At 55.4% G+C, this 23,474-nt stretch overlaps 2 protein-coding genes across 3 annotated transcripts in view; one reads left to right on the forward strand and one right to left on the reverse strand.

Annotated features, from left to right (window-relative positions):
• MED24 (mediator complex subunit 24) overlaps positions 1 to 552 on the reverse strand; it is a 31,786-nt gene extending 31,234 nt beyond the window's left edge. The window contains exon 1 of one of the 2 annotated variants that reach the window (XM_086687223.1): positions 410 to 552. The gene's annotated coding sequence lies outside the window, so the exon portion shown is untranslated. The remainder of the gene's footprint in view (positions 1 to 409) is intronic. The other variant, XM_086687225.1, reaches the window with a different exon arrangement.
• On the forward strand, positions 26 to 23,396 carry THRA (thyroid hormone receptor alpha). The gene is made up of 9 exons (XM_086687227.1): positions 26 to 227; positions 10,595 to 10,936; positions 13,298 to 13,365; positions 13,959 to 14,059; positions 16,058 to 16,205; positions 16,818 to 17,023; positions 18,020 to 18,166; positions 19,078 to 19,336; positions 19,950 to 23,396. The coding sequence occupies exons 2-9, from the start codon at positions 10,884 to 10,886 to the stop codon at positions 20,198 to 20,200; spliced, it is 1,233 nt and encodes a 410-aa protein (XP_086543353.1). The 5' UTR covers positions 26 to 227; positions 10,595 to 10,883; the 3' UTR covers positions 20,201 to 23,396.
• Positions 23,397 to 23,474: the final 78 nt, after the last annotated feature.

Below are 23,474 nucleotides of genomic sequence, written 5' to 3' on the forward strand. Positions count from 1 at the left end.
TTGAGCGGGGCGGGGGAGGGAGGAGCCAAGAGCGGCCGCCGCCTCTGCCGGAGGAGCCGCGGGGCCGCCACACTCGCCCCCCGCCCCCCCCCCCGCGCTCACTCGCACTCACACCCGGGCGCAGGAGGCGGGCGGCCCGGGCCCCACCGGCCCCCCATGGACGCCCCCGGCACGGGGCGCTGAGACCCCGCGTCGCTGCCCAGCCCTGTCCAGCGCGCCACGCCGAGGTAAGGGGGAGGGAGCGAGGGGGCATTAATATGCAAATGCCTCGCGATTGATTATGCAAAGCCGTGGGGCTCTAGGGCCAGCTCCCTGGCGGGCTGGGGGGCGCCCGGGGGTACCTGCTGCCAGCCTCTGCCTTCCCCGGCACCCCGGTCACCCTGTCACATTCCGGTAGCTCGCAACTTACGCCCTGGGGAAGGGAGGTGTTGCTAGGAGGTCGGTGGGCCCCGGGGTTCGCCGGCAGAGATGGCGTCCAGGCCTCCCCCTCGAGGGCCCGCCCGGCCTCTGTCCGGCCCGTCTGCTGCGCACTCCGGGGCCCGGCCCCGCTGCCGGCCGCCGGAGCTCCCCCGCCCGCCGCGGTTTGTTTACGGTGCGCCGGAGGCCTGCCCCCCCCAGCCCCCACCCCCAGCGCCGAGGCCGAGGCCGAGGCCGAGGCCGAGTGGCCTTTGCAAAGACGCCTCCAGCTGCGGAGGGCAGTATGAGAGGGCTTGTGTGTGTGTGTGGGGGGGGGGGGGGGGTGGGCTTGCACAGGCCCCGGGAGAGGGAAGTCCCCCCCCATTCCACCCGCCTCCCCAATTGAGCATGGCTCTCTGGTTGCAACACTCCTTAATTGCAAAAACGCGGCTTGGAAGGGAGGGAGTGTGTGTAGGGGGGAGTGTATTTGAGGGTCCCTAGATGATCAGGAGAGTTGCAAGCTAGTGTGGTTAGGGAGAAGAGGGAGGAAGGGACCTGTGTGGTGTGCCCCCCCCCGCCCCGTTTTCCTCCCCCTTGCAACGTGTCTCTGGTGCCCCTTCTATGCCTGGGGCCCTCCCTTGTCCGGTGTGAAAGAAAGGCCTGGGGCGGGAGGGGGGGACAGGGATGATAGGGCCAATGAAGAGTGCCACCGTTTACAGGGGTGGAGGTCGCAGAAGGAAAGCCTGTGGGATGGGAGCCCTCCCCTCAATGCTGGCTCTGGCTCCAGCAGGGGGAAGGGATGAAGGGGGATGTTGTCCATGATGAGGGAGGGGAAGCAAATGTGACATGCAGACACACAGATATGCCCACACAGACAGCCACATGCATGCACACCCAGGGACACCCAGGCAGACTCAAGGACAGGAGCTGCTGGACACACCCACATAGGGACAAGGGAAGAGGCAGGCTGCTCCTGCACCGGGGAGCTGAAAGGGGTGGGACACACCCACAGGAGACCAAGAGCAGGGAGACCGACCCATGCACATACCCACGCACAGGGTCACACGGAGATGCTGTCACACACAGGGGCAAGGAGGAGTCGCTGTCACCCACACAGAAAAAGTCACTATCGCACGCATGCATGAACACAGAGCAATTGCACACAGCCGCACATTACAAAAGACCCTGTCACTCACAGGCACACACGTGCTAGCATGAGCCCAGTCACACAGACATCATCGCCTGCCGTGACAGTGGCTGTCACTCAGTCAAAAGCAAACGCAGTTACATTTCAACACATGTATACACAACTTAGCAACAAGTATTTTCCTGGACTCTTACTGTGGATCTCTAAGGTTCTGTATACAACAAAACCTCTACTCCAAAGAAAATTAAACTTGTCTCTGTGAAAAGACTTTCCTGCATAATGGTGCAAGGCATGCATTCAAAATAATATTCTGAGTCTCTATTGCTTGTCATCCCCCACCCCCCACCCCCACTAGATCATGAGCTAGCTCCTTGAGACCTGGGAGAATCACTCCAAGAGCTCTGGATCCCACCCAGAGCCTAGCACAGGAAGTGCTCTGTAAATACTTGTTAATTGATTGACTGAAATCTCTGGACACAGGTGTACTCATTTGCACATACTCCCAGGGACTCAGGTGCAGAAGGCATTCACAGGGCTCAGGTCCACACACAGTCACAGGTCTATGCCGACAGCTGCGTCCAGACAACCCCAGATGTGTACACTGTAGCTGTGTAGTCAGGCACACCGCTGGATGCACACAGAGTTGTGTCGTAGATTTTTTTCCCCTCAAGCTTCCTCCTGTCTTCTTCCTCTAGGCTTAGCCTTTCTCTCTCTCTCTCTCTCTCTCTCTCTCTCTCTCTCTCTCTCTCTCTCTCTCTCTCTTTGAGGGACAGAGAAACAAGAGCAAAGAGAGCAGGGGCAGGGGGGTTCCAGAGGGCCGAGTCATGGGGCTGAAGCAATGTCCAGTGACTTCCAGCAGCTGAGATTATCCTAGCTGCTGTGTGTGTGTGTGTGTGTGTGTGTGTGTGTGTGTGTGTAGGGGGAGAGGCAGTTGGGGAGAGCCAGCTTTTAGGGAGCAGTCCCTAATGCCACCTTAAAAGCAAATGTGGGCTCTAGCAGCTCCTGTTGGGGTCATATGTCTGAGCCCTTCCTGGGACCATTGACTTGCCCCCTGGGCGGAGTTCCTGCCTCCCATCATGAGTCTGGCCCCTTTTCCCACCTCTGCCCTCCCGTCTAAACTTGGAAGCCTTCCTTAGGAGGCCGTGTGCTGGTGAGTGTCTGGTTGAGTGATGTGTATTTTTGACTTGGAATTTCTCTCTAATGCTGTCTCTCTTTTGCTCTGTCTTGCTGTGTCTGATTCTCCCTCAGCTTGTTTCTCTGACAGTCTGGAACTCTCCCCCAGTCGCTACCCCTGTCTACCCCTGTTCTTGTCTCTGTCACAGCCTCTTTTTTCAGAGCTGGGAACTGGCAGTGATGAGCTTCATACTTTTCCAGTTGTTAATACTCAAACCCCGCCTCTCGCCCCGCCCGCCCTGCCTCTGGGGTCAATGAGAGGTTGGGGGGGGTGGGCGGGGGGCTCAGCTGCCTGCTCAGGACATCCTCCTGCACTTCCTCAGTGCTGCAGCTGCAGCAGCAAGTTTTGGGGGCTGAGAATGGGGGAAAGGGAAGGGGGGTCAGCTACTGCTCATGCTGACCTCTTAGACCCGGTGGGCTCAGCCAAGGGTACACCAGCTCAGTGGAAGCCCTGGGTATGCGGGCTACAGCCAGCTAGCTCCTATGCAAACCAGTGAAGAGGCCCCCCACCACACTGACCCACAGGAAAACAGTCCCCCCTCCACTGTGGGCAGTGGCGGGAGTTGGCAGGGCCCCACTGAGCAGGGTCAGTGACAGGACTCACAATGGTCTTTCTCCACACCCCTGGCAGCTGAAATCCACCTCAGAGATGCCCAACAGCTGTGCCCTCTGCCCAGCCTCAGAGCCTGGTTCTGAGGGTACAGCTGCCCAGACTATGTGGGGGGCTGAGTGAGGCCCTGCTCCATGAGTGCAGGCGCGAGCCCAGAGTGGGAATTTGAGCAGGGGGCAGTGGGGCAGGGAGCCCAGAGCCCAGGGGGCACTAAGCATTTCTGGCCATGCTCCCCTGTAGCCATGACCTATTTGGATGAGAAGGCACTCTTAGTGATTCTACTCTAAATAATCCATAGGCTTCTATAGAAGGGAAAATTGAGGCTCAAAGGGAAGAGTAACTGGATCAAAGAACAAGGTATTGTTCCTTTATCAGGTAATGGTTAAGAGCAGGGTTTTTGTTTGGTTGGTTGTTTTTGTTTTTTGTTTTGTTTTCTTTTTTTTTTTTTTTGGAGCTGGAGTGCCTGGTGTTGAATCCCAGCTCTGCCACTTGCTGGTTGTATAACCTTGGGCAATCTATTGAACCTTGGGATATCTGTAAATTGGGGATAATAATACCTATCTCATTCAGCTTTTTGAGGATCAGAGGAGTTAGAATATATAAAATGCTTTTAAAAGTGCCTGGTGCATAACAAGCACTGTATATGTAGGCAGTTACAGTGAGGAAGCCTGTAGGTCCGAGGTCCCCTGGATTTCTTGGAGAAGCCAGGTGGACAATTGGTTCTCCCATAGAAATAGGATGGGGGATGGGGAGGATAGTGGGTCCCTAATCTCCAGCCTCCTTACCCTTCATGTCACATCTGTCTCCCCTACAAGTTTTTGCAACCTGGAGCCCCTCTACCTCTTGCACACAGAGTGCAGCACCCTACCTCACTGCTGGGGATCCAGCATCCCAGCTACTACCTACCATTAATCAATCACCCAGGACCTAACCCTGGCTGATAGATACTACATTCCCCATCCCTGCACTGAGAGGGCATTAGCGTGAAGGGTGGTAGTGCTGAGTAAGGAACAGTGGGTGGGTGTGACATCTTGAAGGCCAGGGTCTTGTCCTAGGTTGCCTGTCTTCCTCTGTGAGTCTGGAGATAAGACTCCCTCTCTCCCCCAGATCCCTTTTCTTCAGCCCCTCCCCTTCAAGATGCAGCAAGGACAGTGGAAGGATACCCTGTGGTGGGCCACTGGAGAGCCTCTGGGCTGGGAGGCTAGTCCCAACTCCAGTTCTCACGGTTGCAAAGGTGCTTGGGGGATTGGTGCCTCCTAGAGAGGAGGGAAGCATGACTGTGGCAGAAAGAGCACTGGCTGGGAGTTGGAGGCTGGGTCTTTGCCATTCACCAGTTGCTGACTTTGGCCTGGGTTTTCGTCATCTGGAGACAATGATGCCTACCTCACTCCGAGTGAGGGTAAATAACATAATGTGGCCTGACACCTGTGTTCAATCCGCGTTGCATGCTGGCTGGGTAAGCAACGCCTGTGGATTCTCCTGTTCTTCCCAGATCTGGCACACACCAGGATGCGGATCCCCATGCCCCCTGGAACCAGAGACAGTTCCCAGTCTCTGAGAGAAGCATCTGGGGCTAGTGGGGGGGGGGGGCAGTGAGGGGGAGGGTTACATGGTTTTCAGACATGCGTTGTTACCTGCCCTCCTCCCCAGCAGGCCAAGGTTGTGGTAACAAAGGGGACCTCCCTCTTGTATGCTTTTGTATGAGGTGGTCCAGAGGGAAGGTTTAGAAGTTCTCTGGGTAGAGGAGAAGAGCAAGGTGGAACTTGTTGGTGCCCAGGAAATGCGATGGTTGCTCTAGTGCTTTAAGGATGAGCACTTAGTCTGGGGACAGGGACTGGGGTTAAGGGTTAGGGCCAAAGGCACAGCCACACCCCCAGCAGTGGCAAAGAGTAGCACAAGCCCACCTCCCCTTCTTCCTCCTCTCTTCCTCTTGTAAGGAAGAGATGAGTTCTTGGCTCCCAGAGCCTGAGCTGCCTGTTTCATTTTCTCTTTTACCCAGGCGCGTAGGCGGGGGAAGGGGAAAGCGGACCCGAGGCTATCGGCTATTGGTGGCTATCGGCGTTTTTGTACACATCAGTGAGTGGGTGTGTTGTGCGCGCATCCATGTGTGCATGTTTTGTGCATGTGTGGGCTGGGGAGGGCTCTGAATATCTCCTGGAACTGGGCACCCGCAGCCCGTGGCTCTGCGCATGCGGAGTGAGTGTGTGTGTCTGCACGTGTCCGTGTGTGTGCCGGAGACTCAGCTGCATTCACTTGCTCGCGCGCGCTCTCTCTCGCTCTCTCCTGCTGTCTCTTTCGCGCGCACACACACGTACTCACACACAATTTTCAATCTCTCTCTTCCCATTCCCTCCCACCCCCTCTCCCCCTTCTCTAGCGCTTGCGGGCTCTGTCTCTCTCACTCTCTCTCGTCCTCTCTCTCTCCCTCCCCCCCTCTCTCTTTCACTCTCCCTCCCTCTCCCCGCCCCCTCTCTCTGCCTCTGCCAGTTCTGCCTGGGTGGGGGCTAACTCTCCCGTCCCTGGGGTGCCTGGGAGAACATCCCTGCCTTTCTTTTCGCCTCCACCATTCTCTTCCCTCCTGGGCTGTGCTCCCCTGGGCTTGCAGACTACTCCTTTCTAAGATCTCCTGGGAGGAAGGCAGCAGAGAAGGGAGGACCCCAAGCTCTGTGCCCATGCCATCTGCAGCGAGTGCCTTGGCCCCGTGACATTCATGCCTCCAGCATTCAGCTGCCCTAGCTCCCAGCTCCGATTACCCTACCCGGCTGGCTGCTGGGGGGAGGGTGGGGACAATGTGCCATGCCCAGCTTGGGGGTGCTCCGAACTGTGCCTTTTTGGCTACTTGGATCTCCCGCTTCCGTTCCTGAGGGGAACTGGGGCAGAGGCAAGAAGTTCTGTGGGTTGCCAGGGAAGGGGCTGAGCTTTTGAGCATGGTTGTGGTCATGGGGGGTGGAGCTGACCTCTAGACCTGGGCACCCACCTTGATGCCTGACTGGAGCTGGCCTGGGGTAGGAAGAGGGAGAGGAGAGCAGCAGGTGGTTAAGGTTATGGTGGGGTGGGGGGATGTACAGTCTTTGCAGTCTTTGATGTTAATACTGGGCATCTGGCCCAAGTCAAGGCTGCTGTTTATGTCTTTCTGTCTCTGATCTGCAGGGGGGAGTTTCCTGTTATATTCTTTGGGGGCAGAGGATCTTTTGTTTAATCATTCAGCCCCCTATGTCATATCCCCCACCCCTTTCTCCCATTCTCTAGCCTCCAAGGTTCCTTGGTGGCTAGGAGATCAGACTTAAGGGTCACTGCCCTTAAGCTCCAGAATCCCATCTCAGGGGGCCGCAGGGAGAACCCACCAAGGAGTTCTGCCTCACTCTCCTCCTCCCTTCCGCTTGCCAAGCTGGTGCCTGCGTCTGTGTATTCCTCTACCATCATACCTGCCAAGTAGTACCTTCCTTCCCGCCTTCGCTACCTTCTCCTTCCTGGCACTAGGATAACAGTGAGTTGGGTGGGGCAGTCCTACTCAGTCCATACCTGAGAATAGAACAGGGTGACCTGGGAAAGGAGAAAGAGGTCCTGGCTCTAAGACGCACCTACCCCTCCACGTGGGGGCCTATGTTGTGCTGCAGCTTTCACTCTCGCCAGACTCCCAGGGGCCGTTGGTGTTTGTGGCTGCTCATGGGAGCCCACGTTGGCACAGGCACTAGTGTGTGCACAGATGCCTGTGTTTGCCTGTGCATGCCCCTGTGTATGTTTGGGCTACAGTGGCCACCGGGGCCCCTTAGCATCACCCTTCTTGGCGCCCATGGTGTGGAGTCAGGGCATCAATGCCAGGTTATTGAGGGAGGGAGGAAGTATCTCCCCCCACCCTAGCATCAGGCAAAGGGGAAGGGGAAAGGGAGGCGTGAACCTACCCACAGCACTATTAATAGCCCACATGCCAGGCCACCAAGAACCAGCTGTCACCGTGGAAACCATTTCTACTCCCCCCCTCCCCCAGCCTCCATGGGGTGGGACTTAGGCGGGGCATGAAGCACCCCCCACCCATCTTTCTTTGTTACCTTTCTCTCTTTGTCTCCCCTCTCCTTCATTTTTCTCTCCTCCCTACCTCACCCCTTCTGTCCCCCATCCCCCATCTCATCGCTGCCTTTCCTTTCATTGTCATCCTAGCTCTACCCCCCCATCCCTGCCCATCTCTTTGTTCTTACCCCTCCTTTCTTTCTCCCTGTCTTCCCCCATCATCCCTTTTGCCCCTCTCCTTCTCTGCTTTCTCCACTTTTCTCAGCCCCCTCTATGTGTGTGTCTTTTCCTCTGTGGTTGGCAAGGAGGAGGGCTGGGCTTTCTTTAGAGCGTTAAGGACAAAGTCCAGGGGCCCCAGACAGATGGGGCCAAAGCCAAGAGCGGACAGTCAGAGGAGTAGCATGTGTAGAATCTGGGGCTAGATTTTGGGGGCAGAGAATCCCCCTGGGTCTGCAGGACTGCGGAGTGGGGCAGTCCAGCAGTGGGAACCTGGCATGGTGCCCATGGATACCGCATTGGCCTCTTGCCTCTGTCCCCCCATTGCAGAAGCACTTAAACTTAATGAAATGCTTCCCCCTCCATGGGCACTTTGCCCATACTGCCACCCAACAGCTCTTATCTGACAAAGAGAGTGGGTGGCCAGCCCACCCGACAGGTGCGTCTTGCCTTCCGGCTGTCCAGCCCAGTCTCAGAACCCCATAGCTCCACCCTCTCTTCTTCAGGCTGAGCCTCTGTCTCTGCAGGGCATATGCCAGGAAGGAGCCGGACTCCAGGATGAGGGGAGAGAGGCTGCCCTTCAGGGTGGGCATACTTACCATACCCCCCCCCCTTCCCCCGCTGCCCACAGCTAACACAGGCGCACATGGTCTATGCCTCCCTGCATGCTGGGCCGTCTGCTTACTCTGTGTTGCCTCAGAGGCCCAGGTATGTCCCTAGAGACCTGGGGTCCCCAGGGTTTCTCCAGCCTCTTGCTCGGTGCCACATGAGGGTGCCCTGAGCATGAAGGCAGCACCTCGCTCCTCTGCCCATTGCCAGGGGTCATTGGAGCCTGGTTGCACTGACAGGCACCGGGGCACCATTCAGCTCAGCACAGAGGTGGGGCAGAGAGGGAGCCTGCCCCTCCCCCCAGCAGGCACGTGCAAGCCTTTGGCAGTGCCCAGACACATTTGGAGTTAAGGCTGGGCTGGGGAGGGGGAAGGGAAAATAAACATGGTGGCTCAGGTTGGCACTGCCCCAGGTGTGCCCTGTAGCAATTGGCAGTGGCAGGGTGCAGGAGGAGGGGTCCTCCATAGCTATGGCCCGGGGCAGGAGCTGCCCATGCCATGTGGCTGCTGCTGGTGTTCCCTGCCTGGCCTGGCCCACAGCTGCTAATACCCATTCCCATACACCCTGGCCCTGTTGCCTGCCCCCAGGGCCTGCTCCCCAGGGCTGCCCCTCTCTCAGCATGCCCACTCCTTTGCCTGCCTCCTCCCATCCCTGGGGGCGCTTGGGCCTCCGGCTGGCGAGTGGATTTTTCCAGCTTCTGTAAACAAGTGGTGGCAGCATGCCAGGTGGGCAGGAGACAGGCGGGGGCAGCACCGCAGCCAGGGTGTGCCAAGCACCGAGGCACAGCCTGAGGGGGGAGACAGGGAGACACCCAGACCCAGAGAGAGAGAGAGAGAGAGAGAGAGAGAGACATTCAGATGCAGAGAGCCGACTAAAGGAAGCCTCGCTGGGCACAGATAGAAGTGGAAACAGAAGCGACAGAAAATAGCCCTCTATTGTCCGGCCCAACCCCCACGACTTCCCTGGCCCCCTACCCCTCAGTGCCCTGACTGAGGGCAGCAGGCCCCAGTGCCCAGTCCCTGGGCATCCCCACCCACTCCTTCTCCTCCCCCTACCTCCACCCCTTAGGGCTGGCTACGCCATTATAAATTTATAACAGGAATTTCTTCACAAGCCAAGAAAAACTTGACCTACTTTCTTGACGGCTCCCTGGGCTAAGGCTCCCCGCTCATTGCCCCCCCCACCCCAGTCTCCTGTCCAACCCCCAGTGCCCAGTCTATGGGGGTAGCAGAGGCATAATGGTCCTGCCATGCTCGTCATGCTGGGGGCTTGCTTGGGTGCAGAGGCCCTGTCCGGTTGCCCTGCCCTGCCCAATGACCTGACTTATCTGTCTCCCCTCCCACCCTGGCTCCTTATCAGTTCCTGGGGGTGGGGCGGGGGGCCCAGGGGTGAGGTCTCTGGTACAGCAGCCACGTGATGGAGGTTGTGTGTGGGGAACTGCACCCTTTGTCCCCTTCTCACATGCCCACACCTGCCTGTGTGTGCAGACAGTACACCTCAGGTCTGTAGCCTGTGGTCAGAGGGGCAGTGTGGAGGGAATGGTGGCCCCATGCTGGCACTGCCCTGGACCCCAGCTGGTGGACTGAGGCTAGCATTTGAGACAGGCTGTTAGGTTCTTTTCCCTGAGCCACCTGCTTCCTAGCTGTGTGAACATGAATGAATGATCAAGCTTTCTGAGCTTGTTTCTTCATCTGTAAAGTTCTGATGCCCACTTCAGAGGGCACATATTATCTATCCAGGTAACACATGTTTGCTTCCTTTCCCCTTGCTCTTGCTGTCCTGGTGGGTGGTAGCACAGCTAAACAACTGGGAAGTCTGGTCCTCAGACTGGGAAGTGTGATTTGGGACCTTGTACAGGAAGCTCTAGGGTCCTTGGGGAGCTGGGATTGAGGAGTGGTTATTTGGTCAGCAGCAGGGGAGAGGTCAGCTCCCCACTGTTTTCAACAGTCTCTCTCCATCAATGCACTTGGGTGGGCACTCATGATCCCTGCGTGCTGCCCCATGTCCCACCCTTCCTTCTCAAGTACCCCCTACAGGTGAGCTGAAAATTGCTCATCTTGGGTCCCCTCTTGCCCTATAATACTGATAACTTTTAGAAAAACTTGGCTAGACGGGTGGTAACAATAGCTACATTTAATGGACACATCAAAAGGCCAGGCGCTTGACTGAATGTCAGGATTGAGACACGGTACGTGATGACCTGATTCTTTTCCTCCACACCTTTCCAGGTCTGGGGCTTAGGATGTGTATCTCCAGTCTTGCCTCCTGCACCTGTTAACTGACAGGCTGTCCTGATCCCGTTTGTGCTTGCCCTCCATGCCTGCCACCATCTTGTTATGGGCTCCAAGAGCCCAAAATGTTGCCACCAAAGGAATCTTAGCCACTCACCGCCACCATTGCACTGCCTTATCCCTGCCTCTCTCCTCTCTTTGCAGGGACTTCTGGACAAGACTCCAAAGCTACTCCCCCAGCCCGAGACCCCTCCTCAGACCCAGCTTGTCCTCAGCCCTACCACCTGCCACTCCCTGGCCCCTCTCACCGCCCGCCCCCCTTGGGGCGCAGGGCATGGTGTGAAAGGCCAAGTGTTGAGGGGGGCACCATGGGTGCTGTGCCCTAGGGCCTGGGTGGCAGGGGGTGGGCGGCCTGTGGGTGTGCCGGGGGGGCCATCGTGCCCACCCCAGTCTCTTGGCGTGCTGGAGGGCATCCTGGATGGAATTGAAGTGAATGGAACAGAAGCCAAGCAAGGTGGAGTGTGGGTCAGACCCAGAGGAGAACAGGTAATGGCTCCAGCAACTAGGTTGTGTCAGTTCTTAGGCAGCAGGCATGGTCATCTCCTGGCTGGGCAAATGAGCGCTGAGCCTGGGCCTTTTAAGCACCTCTGGAGGGCTGGGCATGGGGCCAACAAGCTTGCTGCCTACCTTTGCCCAGGAGATGAGGTCATGGCCACATGTGGCAGGGAATTAGGCACCTGGATTGAGAGATGTCCATTTTGGAGGGGGGAGGTGATGCAGGATACAGTAATTACAGGCGGCAGGCACGTGGCCCTTCTCTTGACAGTGCTGGGAGATCTCAGATGCCTTCCCAGTGGCTCTCAGCCGCCCTCACCTGAGCATGTGGAATCCAAACAGCCTTGCCATTTTTCTCTTCTCCCTACCAGACTAGTGTGTGGTCCAGAAGCCATGATGCATGGGACATGACATTTCAGAGCACATGCACCAGTCACTGTTGGTCATAGCCCGTGCTTATATTTGGAATCTATTGGGAGCCCCACAAGCTCTTCCTTGTTCATGGGCAAGAGCAGGCACTGCCACGGGGCTCCTCCCAGGAAGTGGAAGTAAATGCCAACTCTGAAGGTTTTGCTCACACGTGGAGGAGGAATCAGCCCTGCATACACAACTAGGGATGGGTTACCTGTGATCTGCGTTGCCCTTGAGGAGCCCAGAGGGTCTCTGCTTCTCCCATCAGCCCCAAGTGGCACAGAGTTCTGTCCCAGTTGGCATGATGCCCCAGGAGCTGGGTACAGCCTGTGCCTATGGCCAGGGAGAGGGTGGGGGTGGGGGTGCTCTGGGGAGAAGTGTGGCTGTTGCCTTGGAGACCAGATCTTGAGCCAGGAGGCCAGAGGCTTGGCCAGGCAAAGCCTTGGGGCCCATGTCTGGGTCCCTGGAGGGATGGAGGAAGTGGATGAGGCTGGCAGTTGAGTAGGGCACCTTGGGTATCCCTCCCCAAAGCCCAGGATCGGGGGAGGCCTCTGAAAAAGAAGATATGGCCTGTCACTGATAGCTCTCACTTGCAGCCTCTGTATCTCCCTGCCCAGACTTCTGTGAGTCTGGGCGAGCCTGCTCCTAACTCAAAGAAAAGCAGGAATGCAGGTTCCTGGTTCCCTCCAAGGCAGCATCCCCTCCCCCCACCCCGTTTCTCTGCCACCTTGTGGCTGTTCCTGGGACTGCACCCTGTAAATCGTAGTTGCTGAAAACCACCAGCTCAACTGGGGGCTGGGTGGCCTGGAGTTCTCCCACATCCACTCCTCCTGGAGGCAGGAGGGAGATATGACTCTCCAATGGTTGTAGAAATCAGACAGGGGTAATCCCCAGGGGGCCTGGAACACAGACTTGTCTATGACTGCGACCCTGGCCAAGGTCACTGTGTCAGTGTGTTGGGAGCTGCATCAGGCTCCAGGGGGAGGAGCCCTGCAACATGCCACATGCAGGGTGGGTGTGGGAGGTTATACAATCCGTGCACGTATGTGGAGGCTTATGTAACCTGTGTGTGCTGTGGTTATGTAACATGTATGGGTCGAGGTTGGTAACATATATGTGCAGTGGTTGAGGGTTGCTAACACCTTGAGTGGAGGGTCCTTGTCTTGGTTCTGACTCTAGTGCACAGTGTCACCAGGCACAAATGGAGCTTCGGTTTGTTGCTTTGTTAAATGAAGGCCATGAACAGGGTGGCTCTGGGAGTCTCTTCTTATTCCAGGTTATAGATTATCGTTGCTAGTCAGTATATGTTTTTAATCACTCGGGTTATCTACCATGTACATGACCTGGGAATCAAGCCACATGTTCACTATTAGGTGTCTGTCCAGAGGGTTGTGTAACACATGGGCATATCCTAGAGGTCATAGAACGCATTTGAGAATGCCCTGAAAATTTCATAGATGTATAGATCCTGGTGCTTATTTATAATCCTTAGGTTTATACTGAAGACAGACAGATGCTCTGGTCTTCTGTTATGTACATATGTGTGTGCCCTAAAGGTTATATAGCTGTAAGCATGTCCTGAAGATTCTTTCTGCATAAGTTCCATGTATTGAAGGTTTAAATATGTGGATATCCTGTGGATTATGGGTGTTTAAGGTTCTATAGTGTGTGTGTGTGTGTGTGTGTGTGTGTGTGTGTGTGTGTGTGTGTGTGTTGGAGCCCTAGAACATGCCTGTGCCCCCAGCCAAGCCCTTTATCTCTCACCCCAAAGCTTCTAGATAGCTGGACCCTTCTCAGTTTTATCAGCTGACCTGGGGGTGGAAGTGGAATGAGGACACAAGATGGAGGGAGTCGGGCCTGGGAGATTATAGAAACCTATCGGATGAGAAGGGGGCTGCCCAAAGACTGCCCTGTGATTCTGCCCACTCTACCCCCATCCAGTGCCAGGTCACCAGATGGAAAGCGAAAAAGAAAGAACGGCCAATGTTCCCTGAAAACCAGCATGTCAGGTGAGCCTGGTTGTGTGTGCCTTTCTTCCCTACCCTCAACCCCACCAAACCAGGCCTGGAGCTCTTTGGGGGCCTGGGCATGGATCAGCAGTTCCTGTGACCCTTGGGGAGAGCCTTCCAGAGAGCTTGGGACGAACTTGTCTGGAGGTGAGAGGGGTGATAAGGGCATGCTCCAGCCTTTGAGGACAGGTCCTCAAAAAAGAAGGACCTCTTCTCTTCCCTGATAAACCCCTTCCCTGAGCCCCACCCCCCTGTGCCCCTGAATCAGGGTCTGGGGCTAATTGGCCAAGGGACTGTATTCCCCTGAGATGAGCTGCTGACATGTCCTGCATCCCCTGCCCCTCAGATGCAGCAAGAGAAAAATCCCCAAATGGGCAGTCGGAAGAACTGGGATTCTCCATATTCTTAGGGAAGGGGATGGACAAGGTGACTCTGATGTGTCTCCAGGATTCTACCTGGACACAAAGAATCCTTTAAGGAGGCTGGGCTAGGGGATGGGCCAGGAAGGAAAAGTTGGGGGGATGAAGGAAGTGTAGGAGCCTCTCTGCTGGGGGCCCAAGCCATGCCTGCCTGCCTCCCTTCCTCCCTCCCAGGGTATATCCCTAGTTACCTGGACAAAGACGAGCAGTGTGTCGTGTGTGGGGACAAGGCAACCGGTTATCACTATCGCTGCATCACTTGTGAGGGCTGCAAGGTATGGACCAGACAGCTCCTGCCCCCCCTCCCCCCACCTGAGCCCCCATCTCACCCGCCTGAAGGCCCTCAGCTCCTGGCAAAGACAGCCCTATAGACACCTAACCTAAACCCCACCTGTTGCACCACCATTTCTCCTCTCTTATTCATTTGTCAGTTTACAATCTCTGCTCTGCCACTCACTCATAGGTAAGATGCTTAATTTCTCTGGGCCTCAGTTTCTTCCTCTATACAACGGGGATAATCACATTACCTACCTCATAGAGCTGTTGCGAGAATTAAATGAGCTGATTCATAAAGTATTTAAAACAGTGCCAGGAACATAAGAAGCACTCAATAAATCCCAGCTATCCTCCATCCACTTGGCGGATCAGATGTGAAGGAGGTAGTATGTGTCCTGCCCTCAAGCTGCTCATAGTCTACCAGAGAGGCACACTGGAAACAAATACTGGTTTTCAAAATGTGGTCCCTGGACTACCTGCAGGATTAGTTCAGTGCAGATCTCCAGGCCTCATTCCAACCCTACTCAGTCAGAACTTGTGTGGTGAGGCCTTTGTGGACTCTGCCTTGGAACAGGTCCCCAGTTACTCCCCCTGCACCTAGAAGAGTGAGAACCAGTTCCGGGGGGAGGGGCACAGTGGGGCCCAGAGTTGGAGAGGATGACAGAGTCTCTGTGGGCAGTTGGGACAAGGTCATAGACTTGGGGAGCTTTAATTACATCTCACCTAGCTCATTTTCACCTGCAAGGGTTTTCCAGGATCATCACCTCCTGAAAATGTAAGACTTTCCAAGAAATGAAAGTATTTAAAAATATAGTAAGGCTTCACATTCCTCTCTTTCTTAGTATCAACAAAGCCCAGACCACCAGGGGTTCAGAGTCCCATAGCAGTGTCCCTGGAAGCAATACAAGCAGCACAACAGAGAGCAAGGATCCTCACCCTCAAGGACAGTTGAGTCCCAGAGGAGCATCCCAGAAAGACAGAAATGCCTTGGCCCCAGCTCTAGAGAGTATGATATCTTAAGTCTAGAGTGAGGCCCAGGACTTTGCATTTTTCGTTAAGTGCAGTAAATGATTATTTTATTTTGTTTTATTTTATTCTATTCTGTTCTATTTTATTCTCTTTTGTTTTAAAATTTAAGTGCACTAGATGATTTTAATACACCCCTGAATCTGAGAACTCGGAACTGGTGTCCCACACCTCAGGTCCAGTTCTGGCTCTCCTGCCCATTTAGCCATATGACTTTGGGCAGATTGCTTAATCTCTCCAAACTTCAGTTTCCTAGTCTCAAAATGGAGATAGTAACATTACTACCTCACGGGTGGACACAAGCATCAAATGTGATGATGCACACATGGAAAAGGCTTATAAGTGCCTCATAGTGAGTGTTCAGCACATGTTAGCTCTTCCTGTTATTGCTGCCATCTTGATTCTTGAGGATTTTTCTTTAGGGCGAAGACTAAACCCGATACACAGAATTGAAAATTTTCTTTTAAATCTACTAGTGTCCATACACAGTGCCTTTTCTTGATTTTTAACCTCCACCCCCACCCCCACCCCCCATTTCGAGAATTCCACCTGCATGAGCAACAGGCAGCATGTATAAGGGTGGGTTTGGGAGTCAGTTTTATTTTCAGAGTTGTTTAGCAGGATCGAAAATAAGGTATCAGTTGGACCTCCAAAGCTGCTGCTATTCCTTCAGGCATCATAGCACCTGACACCATCCCAGGCTCATGTCTGTGTACTGGGTTCCTCATCCTCCCCCCTGCCACCACCCTTCCCCATGTGCCCCTGCGCCTCAGCAGCCTGGGAGCTGAGGGCACATAGTTCCATATTTCTAAAGTCCTTTGGCCCCACCAGGTGATCCTGGACTTGCTGGTGTCGGGAGGATGCCAAGTTCCCTCACTAATTCCCCCACCCCCGCCCGCCCAGTGAGTTGCATGGTTGGTTCATGAAGGAGAGATCATGATCACTACCTGCTACATCTCCCTCCACCCCAGGGCTTCTTTCGCCGCACAATCCAGAAGAACCTCCATCCCACCTACTCCTGCAAATATGACAGCTGCTGTGTCATTGACAAGATCACCCGCAACCAGTGCCAGCTGTGTCGCTTCAAGAAGTGCATCGCCGTGGGCATGGCCATGGACTGTAAGGGGATGGGGGGGTGGGTGTCGAGCCAGGCAGCCATGGGTGGGGGTGAGTTAAGATATGACTGCTCCCTGCCAGAGTATCCTTAGGGCCCACAGTACAGAGTGACAATCCAGGTCAGGATGATGGGGAATGAATGTTTAGGATCTTGGTCCCTGCTGCCCTCATCCCTGGGGAAAAGGGAACAAAGGATCCCTGAATGGGCCCTGCACATGGGCCCCAGTGCCTACCTGCCTTTCACCACTCCAAGGCCTTAGAGTTGTTGGGTAGAAAGGAGTCCTGAGTACTTCACCCTAGCACAGTGTTCCTGACTACCAGAGAAGACACCCCACTTCTGGGTGAGAGTGGGCATCTTGCATTGGCTGGGGATTGGGTAGCAGGCTCTTCTAGTAACCACTATCACCATAACCACTTAGACCAGAACGTGATAGTCTACATGGGCCCAGTGATTATCATGATCCAGGTTGTGCCACCCAATTGCTAGGTGGTATTTGGGAAGTCACTTAACGTCTCTGGCCCTCAGTTTCCTAACCTTACATTGGGAAGAGTAGTTTCTGAGTAGATCGTGGAGAGTGCCATGCAGAGAGCATCGTGTCTCTCTGCCGTTGACAGTGGTTCTAGATGACTCAAAGCGGGTGGCCAAGCGCAAGCTGATCGAGCAGAACCGGGAGCGGCGACGAAAGGAAGAGATGATCCGATCACTGCAGCAGCGACCGGAGCCCACTCCCGAAGAGTGGGACCTGATCCATGTTGCCACAGAGGCCCATCGCAGCACGAATGCCCAGGGCAGCCATTGGAAGCAGAGACGGAAATTCCTGGTAAGGAGAGACGGGGCATGGGGAGAGCAGCAGCCACGTGGCCAGGAGGAAGAGCAAGCTCAGAGTCTTGTCTCCTTCAGAAAGCTTTCTTGGTTTAATCTGACCCAAAGCTAATGCTCTCTACGACGTGGTGATCCTGATTCATATGCCTGCGTATGTGTTGCTGCTGTCACAGCCCTGCCTATTTAGTGTGATTGGGAGCTTCCCCATTGAATTTCTAGAGAGCAGGGGCAACCTCTCCTCTTTTTCCTGCCCACAGTGACTGGGAGGAGAGGGTTAGGACACAGTTATGTAATAGTATTTGGGGGCACCTGATGGGTACGAGGCATTATGGTAGACCCTGGCAAAACTGAGTGCTAAGTGAATGGGCAGCTCAGGAGGAGATGGACAGTTGATTGTATATGGTGAGTGAAGGCAGGAACCTGGTATCTGGTTCCTGGTGGAGTGTGCCAGCGGGTGGAACAGTATAGTGTTAAGAGCACAGCCTTTAATACCAAGCACATGTGTGTATAATGGTGAGGAGTCAGACTATTTGGGTTCAAATCCTGGTTCTACCTCTTACTAGTCATGTGACCTTGGGCTTATTACTCAGCTGCACTGTGCCTCAGTTTCCTCACCTGTGAAATGGTGTTAAGTATAACATCCTTATAAGGTTGTGGTGGGGATTCAATAGGATCTATAAAACATGTAGCCTAGTGCCTGGCTGCGTATTAAATATGTTACATATTCAGTAAACATAGCTTCTATTATTATGAGATTACTTCTACTACTGTTATGGTCATTGTTATTATTAGCCGACTTGCAGCTCTGGCTCTGATCTATTCTCTGCCCTAAGGTGAAGGAGAAGCCTTAGGCATGGGACAGGGCAGTCCCCTGGTACTGGCCACCCCTCTTCCCCAAGCTGACTTGGAGCTCCCCCTGGTGGGCAGGGAACCTCAGTGAGAGGTTGAAAGGGGTCTGCAGCCCCAGCTGACCCCTGTCTCTTTCTTTATAAAGCCGGATGACATCGGCCAGTCACCCATCGTCTCCATGCCGGATGGAGACAAGGTGGACCTAGAGGCCTTCAGCGAGTTTACCAAGATCATCACCCCGGCCATCACCCGTGTGGTGGACTTTGCCAAAAAACTGCCCATGTTCTCCGAGGTGAGTGGCAAATGGGAAGAGGCATGGTGCCACCCTAGAGGGAAAACTGGGGCTGCTCCCTTGGTCACCCAGTGTCAGCATATGCTCATCTAAGGTCCTCTGGACAGGGAGCAATCCCTGTAGGTCAACACACATCTAACACACACAACCCAAACACCCCCAACACACACACACACACACACACACACACACACACACACACACACACACAGCTAGCGAATGCCTAAGGAACCAAGATATTCCAAGTGCCTGGCCTCCACAGCCCCTCCCTGTCCTTCTCCCCCAACATCTACATGGCTATCCTGGCTCCAACAGCTTCAAATTTCTCATTTTATTTATTTATTTATTTATTTATTTATTTATTTATTTATTTATTTATATTTTTTCATGTTTATTTATTTTTGAGAGAGAGAGAAACAGAGTGAGAGCAGGGGAGGGGCAGAGAGAGAGGGAGACAGAGAATCCAAAGCAGGATCCAGGCTCTGAGCTGTCAGTACAGAGCCTGATGTGGGGCTTGAACTCATGAACTGTGAGAACATGACTTAAGCTGAAGTCAGTCACTTAACTGACTGAGCCACCCAGGCACCCCAAATTTCTCATTTTAAAGAGCACTAAGTCTGGGTACAGGCTGCCCTACTAGCTGTGTGACCTTGGCCATGGTACCTAATTCCATGTACCTCACTTTCTTCATCTGCAGTGGGGATGGAGATAATGATGGGAGGGAACTCATAGGCATAATTGTGAGATTTAATGACATAGGGCATGTCCGTGGCCCAGAGCAAGGCTAGTTGTTCAGAGTATACCTTACTGGCTGAGGTGAGTGGTGGCCTCACAGCTCCCAAAGGGCATCCACAAGAGACACTCATGGGGAAGGGCATGCTGAGTGTTCCTGTGGCCCTGCCACTCTGCAGCTGCCTTGCGAAGACCAGATCATCCTCCTGAAGGGGTGCTGCATGGAGATCATGTCCCTGCGGGCGGCTGTCCGCTATGACCCCGAAAGCGACACCCTGACGCTGAGTGGGGAGATGGCCGTCAAGCGGGAGCAGCTCAAGAATGGTGGCCTGGGCGTAGTCTCCGACGCCATCTTTGAACTGGGCAAGTCACTCTCTGCCTTTAACCTGGATGATACGGAAGTGGCTCTGCTGCAGGCTGTGCTGCTAATGTCAACAGGTACCTGCCTACTGGCTGGGAGGGCTCAGAAGCTTCCAGGGCTTGGCTGGGCCCTGCGCCTGTCATTATCCTCTTCCCTGAATTCCACAGTCTTTCTCTATTCCTCAGCTTCTCTGTTCCCCAAGCTTACCTCCATCACTGGGCCCATTCTCTGTCCCCTGTCCCTTGTTCTATTACCCATCCCCCCTCAGTTCTGATGTCCAAGCACATCTCTTGCCGTGTCTCCTCTGCCCCTTATTCCATCTTCACCGTATTCTTTCTCTCTGCCCACCACCACCCCCCCTCCACTTTCTGTCACTCACATTTGCCTTTGTTCCACAACCCCAACCACCTATCCCCTACCCCCCCTCTGCCCCTCTTCCCACCAACTCTTCTCTTTGCCCCCTAGTCCTGCCCTGTCTCCAAGCCTCCCCTCTCTTCTCACCTCTCAGTCCTTCTGTCTTCTTTACTCACTACCTCTCTCGAAACCCCCGGCGGCTCAGACTCCTCCCTCCTCCACCCTGCTCTTGCTCCCATGCACACGCTGCAGTCTCTTTCCCTCCCCTTCCCCACCCTAGCCTCTCCAAGTCTATCTCCCTTCACCCACTCAAGCTCACGCCCCTTTTCCCTGCAGACCGCTCGGGCCTGCTGTGTGTGGACAAGATCGAGAAGAGTCAGGAGGCGTACCTGCTGGCGTTCGAGCACTACGTGAACCACCGCAAACACAACATTCCGCACTTCTGGCCCAAGCTGCTGATGAAGGTGACTGACCTCCGCATGATCGGGGCCTGCCACGCCAGCCGCTTCCTCCACATGAAAGTCGAGTGCCCCACCGAACTGTTCCCCCCACTCTTCCTCGAGGTCTTTGAGGATCAGGAAGTCTAAAGCCTCAGGCGGCCAGAGGGTGTGCGGAGCTGGTGGGGAGGAGCCTGGAGAGAAGGGGCAGAGCTGGGGGGCTGAGGGAGGCCCCCCACCCCTCTTCTCTCCTTCCTCTCATCCTTGGATAGATTCAGCTCCCACACACACACCCCGCACTGCCCGTCCCTCCTCAGAACCTCCAGCCCTGGGACAGGGCAAACACATGAACTTGCTATGAAAAAGACAGTGTGGGAGGCTGGGGGACCGTGTCCTGCAGTTCCCAGGACCCCATCCTCTAAGAAGGTAGGGGAAGGGAGGGAGATCTAAGAGGGGACAAGCCATCTTGACCGTAGGGGATGGAAGAATGTGGGGTGGGGGAAGATGCCCTCAACTCAGCCCCTACACACACACAAGAGAGAGCCCCCCCTGCACAGTTCCTTGACAGAGGTTCCCCCTCCAGGCTAAGGGCCTCTCTGCTTCCCCAGAAGCCTGGGTGCAAAGAAAGGCTTGGCTTGGCTCCTCCCCCTGGAGGTTAAAAATTAGTCATTCTAACTGCACTTTGGAAACCAGGCAAGGGGAGAAGATAAATGAAGAAAAACTAGACAGAGAGAAAAAGAAAAAAAGAGTGAGCGATTGATAGAGATAGAGAGAGAGAGATGATATTAAGTTATTAACCGAGGCTGGCCCCCTACCACCCCTAAGCACTTTGAGAGCTGCCCCTCCTCCCCGCAAATCAGAGAGAACTGCCCCACATACCAGGTCCCCAAGGGCAGGGCTGCCGATCAGAGCTGTGAGTTAACACAACAGGGTCCTGGCCATCCCTCCTTGCCTTGCCCCTCCCCCTGTGCCCCTTCGGCACCCCCCGCCCAGTGCTCCCTCTGCTCTCTGCCACTCGTGCCCGCTGAGTTCCATCTACCTCTCACGCTGGATGCCAGCTGGCCCCTCACCAGCCTGCCCTGCTGCCCACACAGCTCCCCTTTCAAGTGCCCAGCCCCAGGGGCCTCTCCCTGCCCCCCCCCCCACTCCTTCCACACCTTGGCACCCACACAGGAAAAACTGTGGCTCAAGCTCCTGCCCTCCTCACACCTGCAGTATTAGCTATAATCCAGATGCTGCTGCACTGGGGGGGAGTTAGGGGGGTGTGTGTGAGTTTCTCCCAGAGCCTCTACCCCCTTAGGACCGTGTCCCCATCTGTCTTCTGGGCTCTCTCTAACCTCTGCCCTCTTCCTTCCCCACTCCCACTCAATGCACTAACCCAGACTCTGGGCAGGCAGGCACCAGAATGGGGGTGCCTAGATAAATGGCACTTAGTTGGGGCCCCAGGGGAGGGGGCGGTTGGTGCTCCTCCTTTTTTCTTTGAAGCTCTTTAGGCCAGCCACCCCTCTGCCCCTGGGACCCCCTCCCCTCTTCTTTTCTCTAATTCAGGGACTTTGGCTTGAGCCACCTCCCACCCTCCTGGTGAGGAGTGCTCTGTTGGTCTGCACTTGGGTGAGCTGCCCTCCTCCTCTTCCTTTTGGCTATCGCCCACTGCCCACTCCACAGGGGAGAGAGGGAGGGAGGAGGTAGCCCTCCCATGGGTGGGGGGGGAGGGTGGGGAGGGACAGAACAGACCAGAGGGCCCTGGGCTCAGGGCTGCATGTCGGCAGGGATGGATGGGTGGACATAGATGCCCCCGGAAGCCATGGGGAATGGGGCAGGGGCAGGGGGAGGGGTGCCAGGGCTTCCTGCGCTTTGCACTATTGGGGCAAAAATGTCTTAAGCAGTGGGGAACCTGCCACCCCACCCTGACCCTCAGCCTGCCACAGCCCCCTACATACACACACACACACACACACACACACACACACACACACACGGGAAGGCAATGCTATGCTGCCCATCAGGGCATGTCCTTCCCCCACTGTCCAGGTGTTCTGACAGGGGTGGAGGGCCTGGAAGAGCATCTGCTGTCACCTGTGCATGTGCCTGCCCTGCCCCCCTTGGGCTCGTGGGCTGCCCCTGCTGTCTTTGTCTGTCTCTATCCTCTCTCTCTCCTGGGGTACTGATTCCTATATTACCCCAGTCCCATGGGTAAGCCCTCTTGTACCCTCCTCTGGGGGTATACCACCCCTGGGGGCCCAGTGGAATTCCTGACCTGTCTGCTGTCTCCTCCCTCCCTCCCTCCCTCCCTTCATCCCCACCTCCACCCCTCCATCCCCATTCTCAGCCATGAACATGGTAGAGAAAAGGCCTTAAAGGGGCTTGGCCTCTTACAGGCACTTGGGAATCCCCCCTCACCTCCCCAGTCATATGAGCTGTGATCCCCTACTCCTCCCCCCCATCTCTGACCCCTCCCCCCTCACTCTAGGTGATGTGGGGTGTATGTGTGCGTTTCTCTGCGTGAATGTGTGAGCAAGTACATGTGGTGGGGCAGGAGCCAGGGGACTCAGGAGCACCACGCACCTGCTCTAGAGAGGCAGCTGTCCCAGCCCCTGCTTTGGAAGTGGGGGACAGGGCCCTCTCCTGGGGGCCATTGGTGCTAATGAGGGGGATGGCCTTGATGTGGGTGCTTAGTATGCCTCCCCCAGTATTGGCCCGGGGCACTAGGGCAGGCGGGGTGGGGCAGCAGGTGCAGTATTGGTGGGAGGAGGGACTGCTGGGAATGGGCCAGGCCAGGACAAGGGGGTGCCAGAGCCATGACCACTCCCCCGTGCCCACCACCCGCCTCTCCATCTCAGTATCCCCACCCCCCATCACTCAGAACACACATACCTCATCCAGCCTCCTCCCTGCTCAGCCTTGGGGAGGGTGGGGGTGGAGGAGCCCCTACCCCTTCCCCTGGTGGCGGGTCTACAGGGCTGGGAGAGGGCGGGGCGTGTGACACAGACACCGTCCATAAGGGGGACAGTAATTCCTGCCCCGGGATCTCCTGGGTGGGGGAGGGGGCACTTCCCTGGAGGCGCTACTGAATGTATGAGAAGCTGGTGCTGGGGTGGGGGGAGGGGGGTTGTGGCCAGAAACAGGGAAAGAGGTAGGTCCCTTCCCCAGGGAGGGGTGGGGGACTGGCAGGGGTGACTTGGGGGGCTCCTACTCCTGCCCCACGTTGACAATCAGTATGTCTGTTACGTGCGATTTTTCACCCCGTTGTGTTTTGGGTCAGGATTTTAAAGAAAGATATTTTTATGGTAATTGTTGCTCGTCTATTTTACTATATATTTATGTAATAAATATATGATGAAAATAACCCCCTTGGGCACCCCCCCTTAGACTTGTGTGCTGTTTCCCTGTATCCTCCCATCTGCTGGCAGAATACCCACCCCAC

This window comes from Puma concolor, chromosome E1, assembly GCF_028749965.1.
Source record: "Puma concolor isolate L17-30 chromosome E1, mPumCon1.1.hap2, whole genome shotgun sequence".
Classification (NCBI taxonomy): domain Eukaryota; kingdom Metazoa; phylum Chordata; class Mammalia; order Carnivora; family Felidae; genus Puma; species Puma concolor.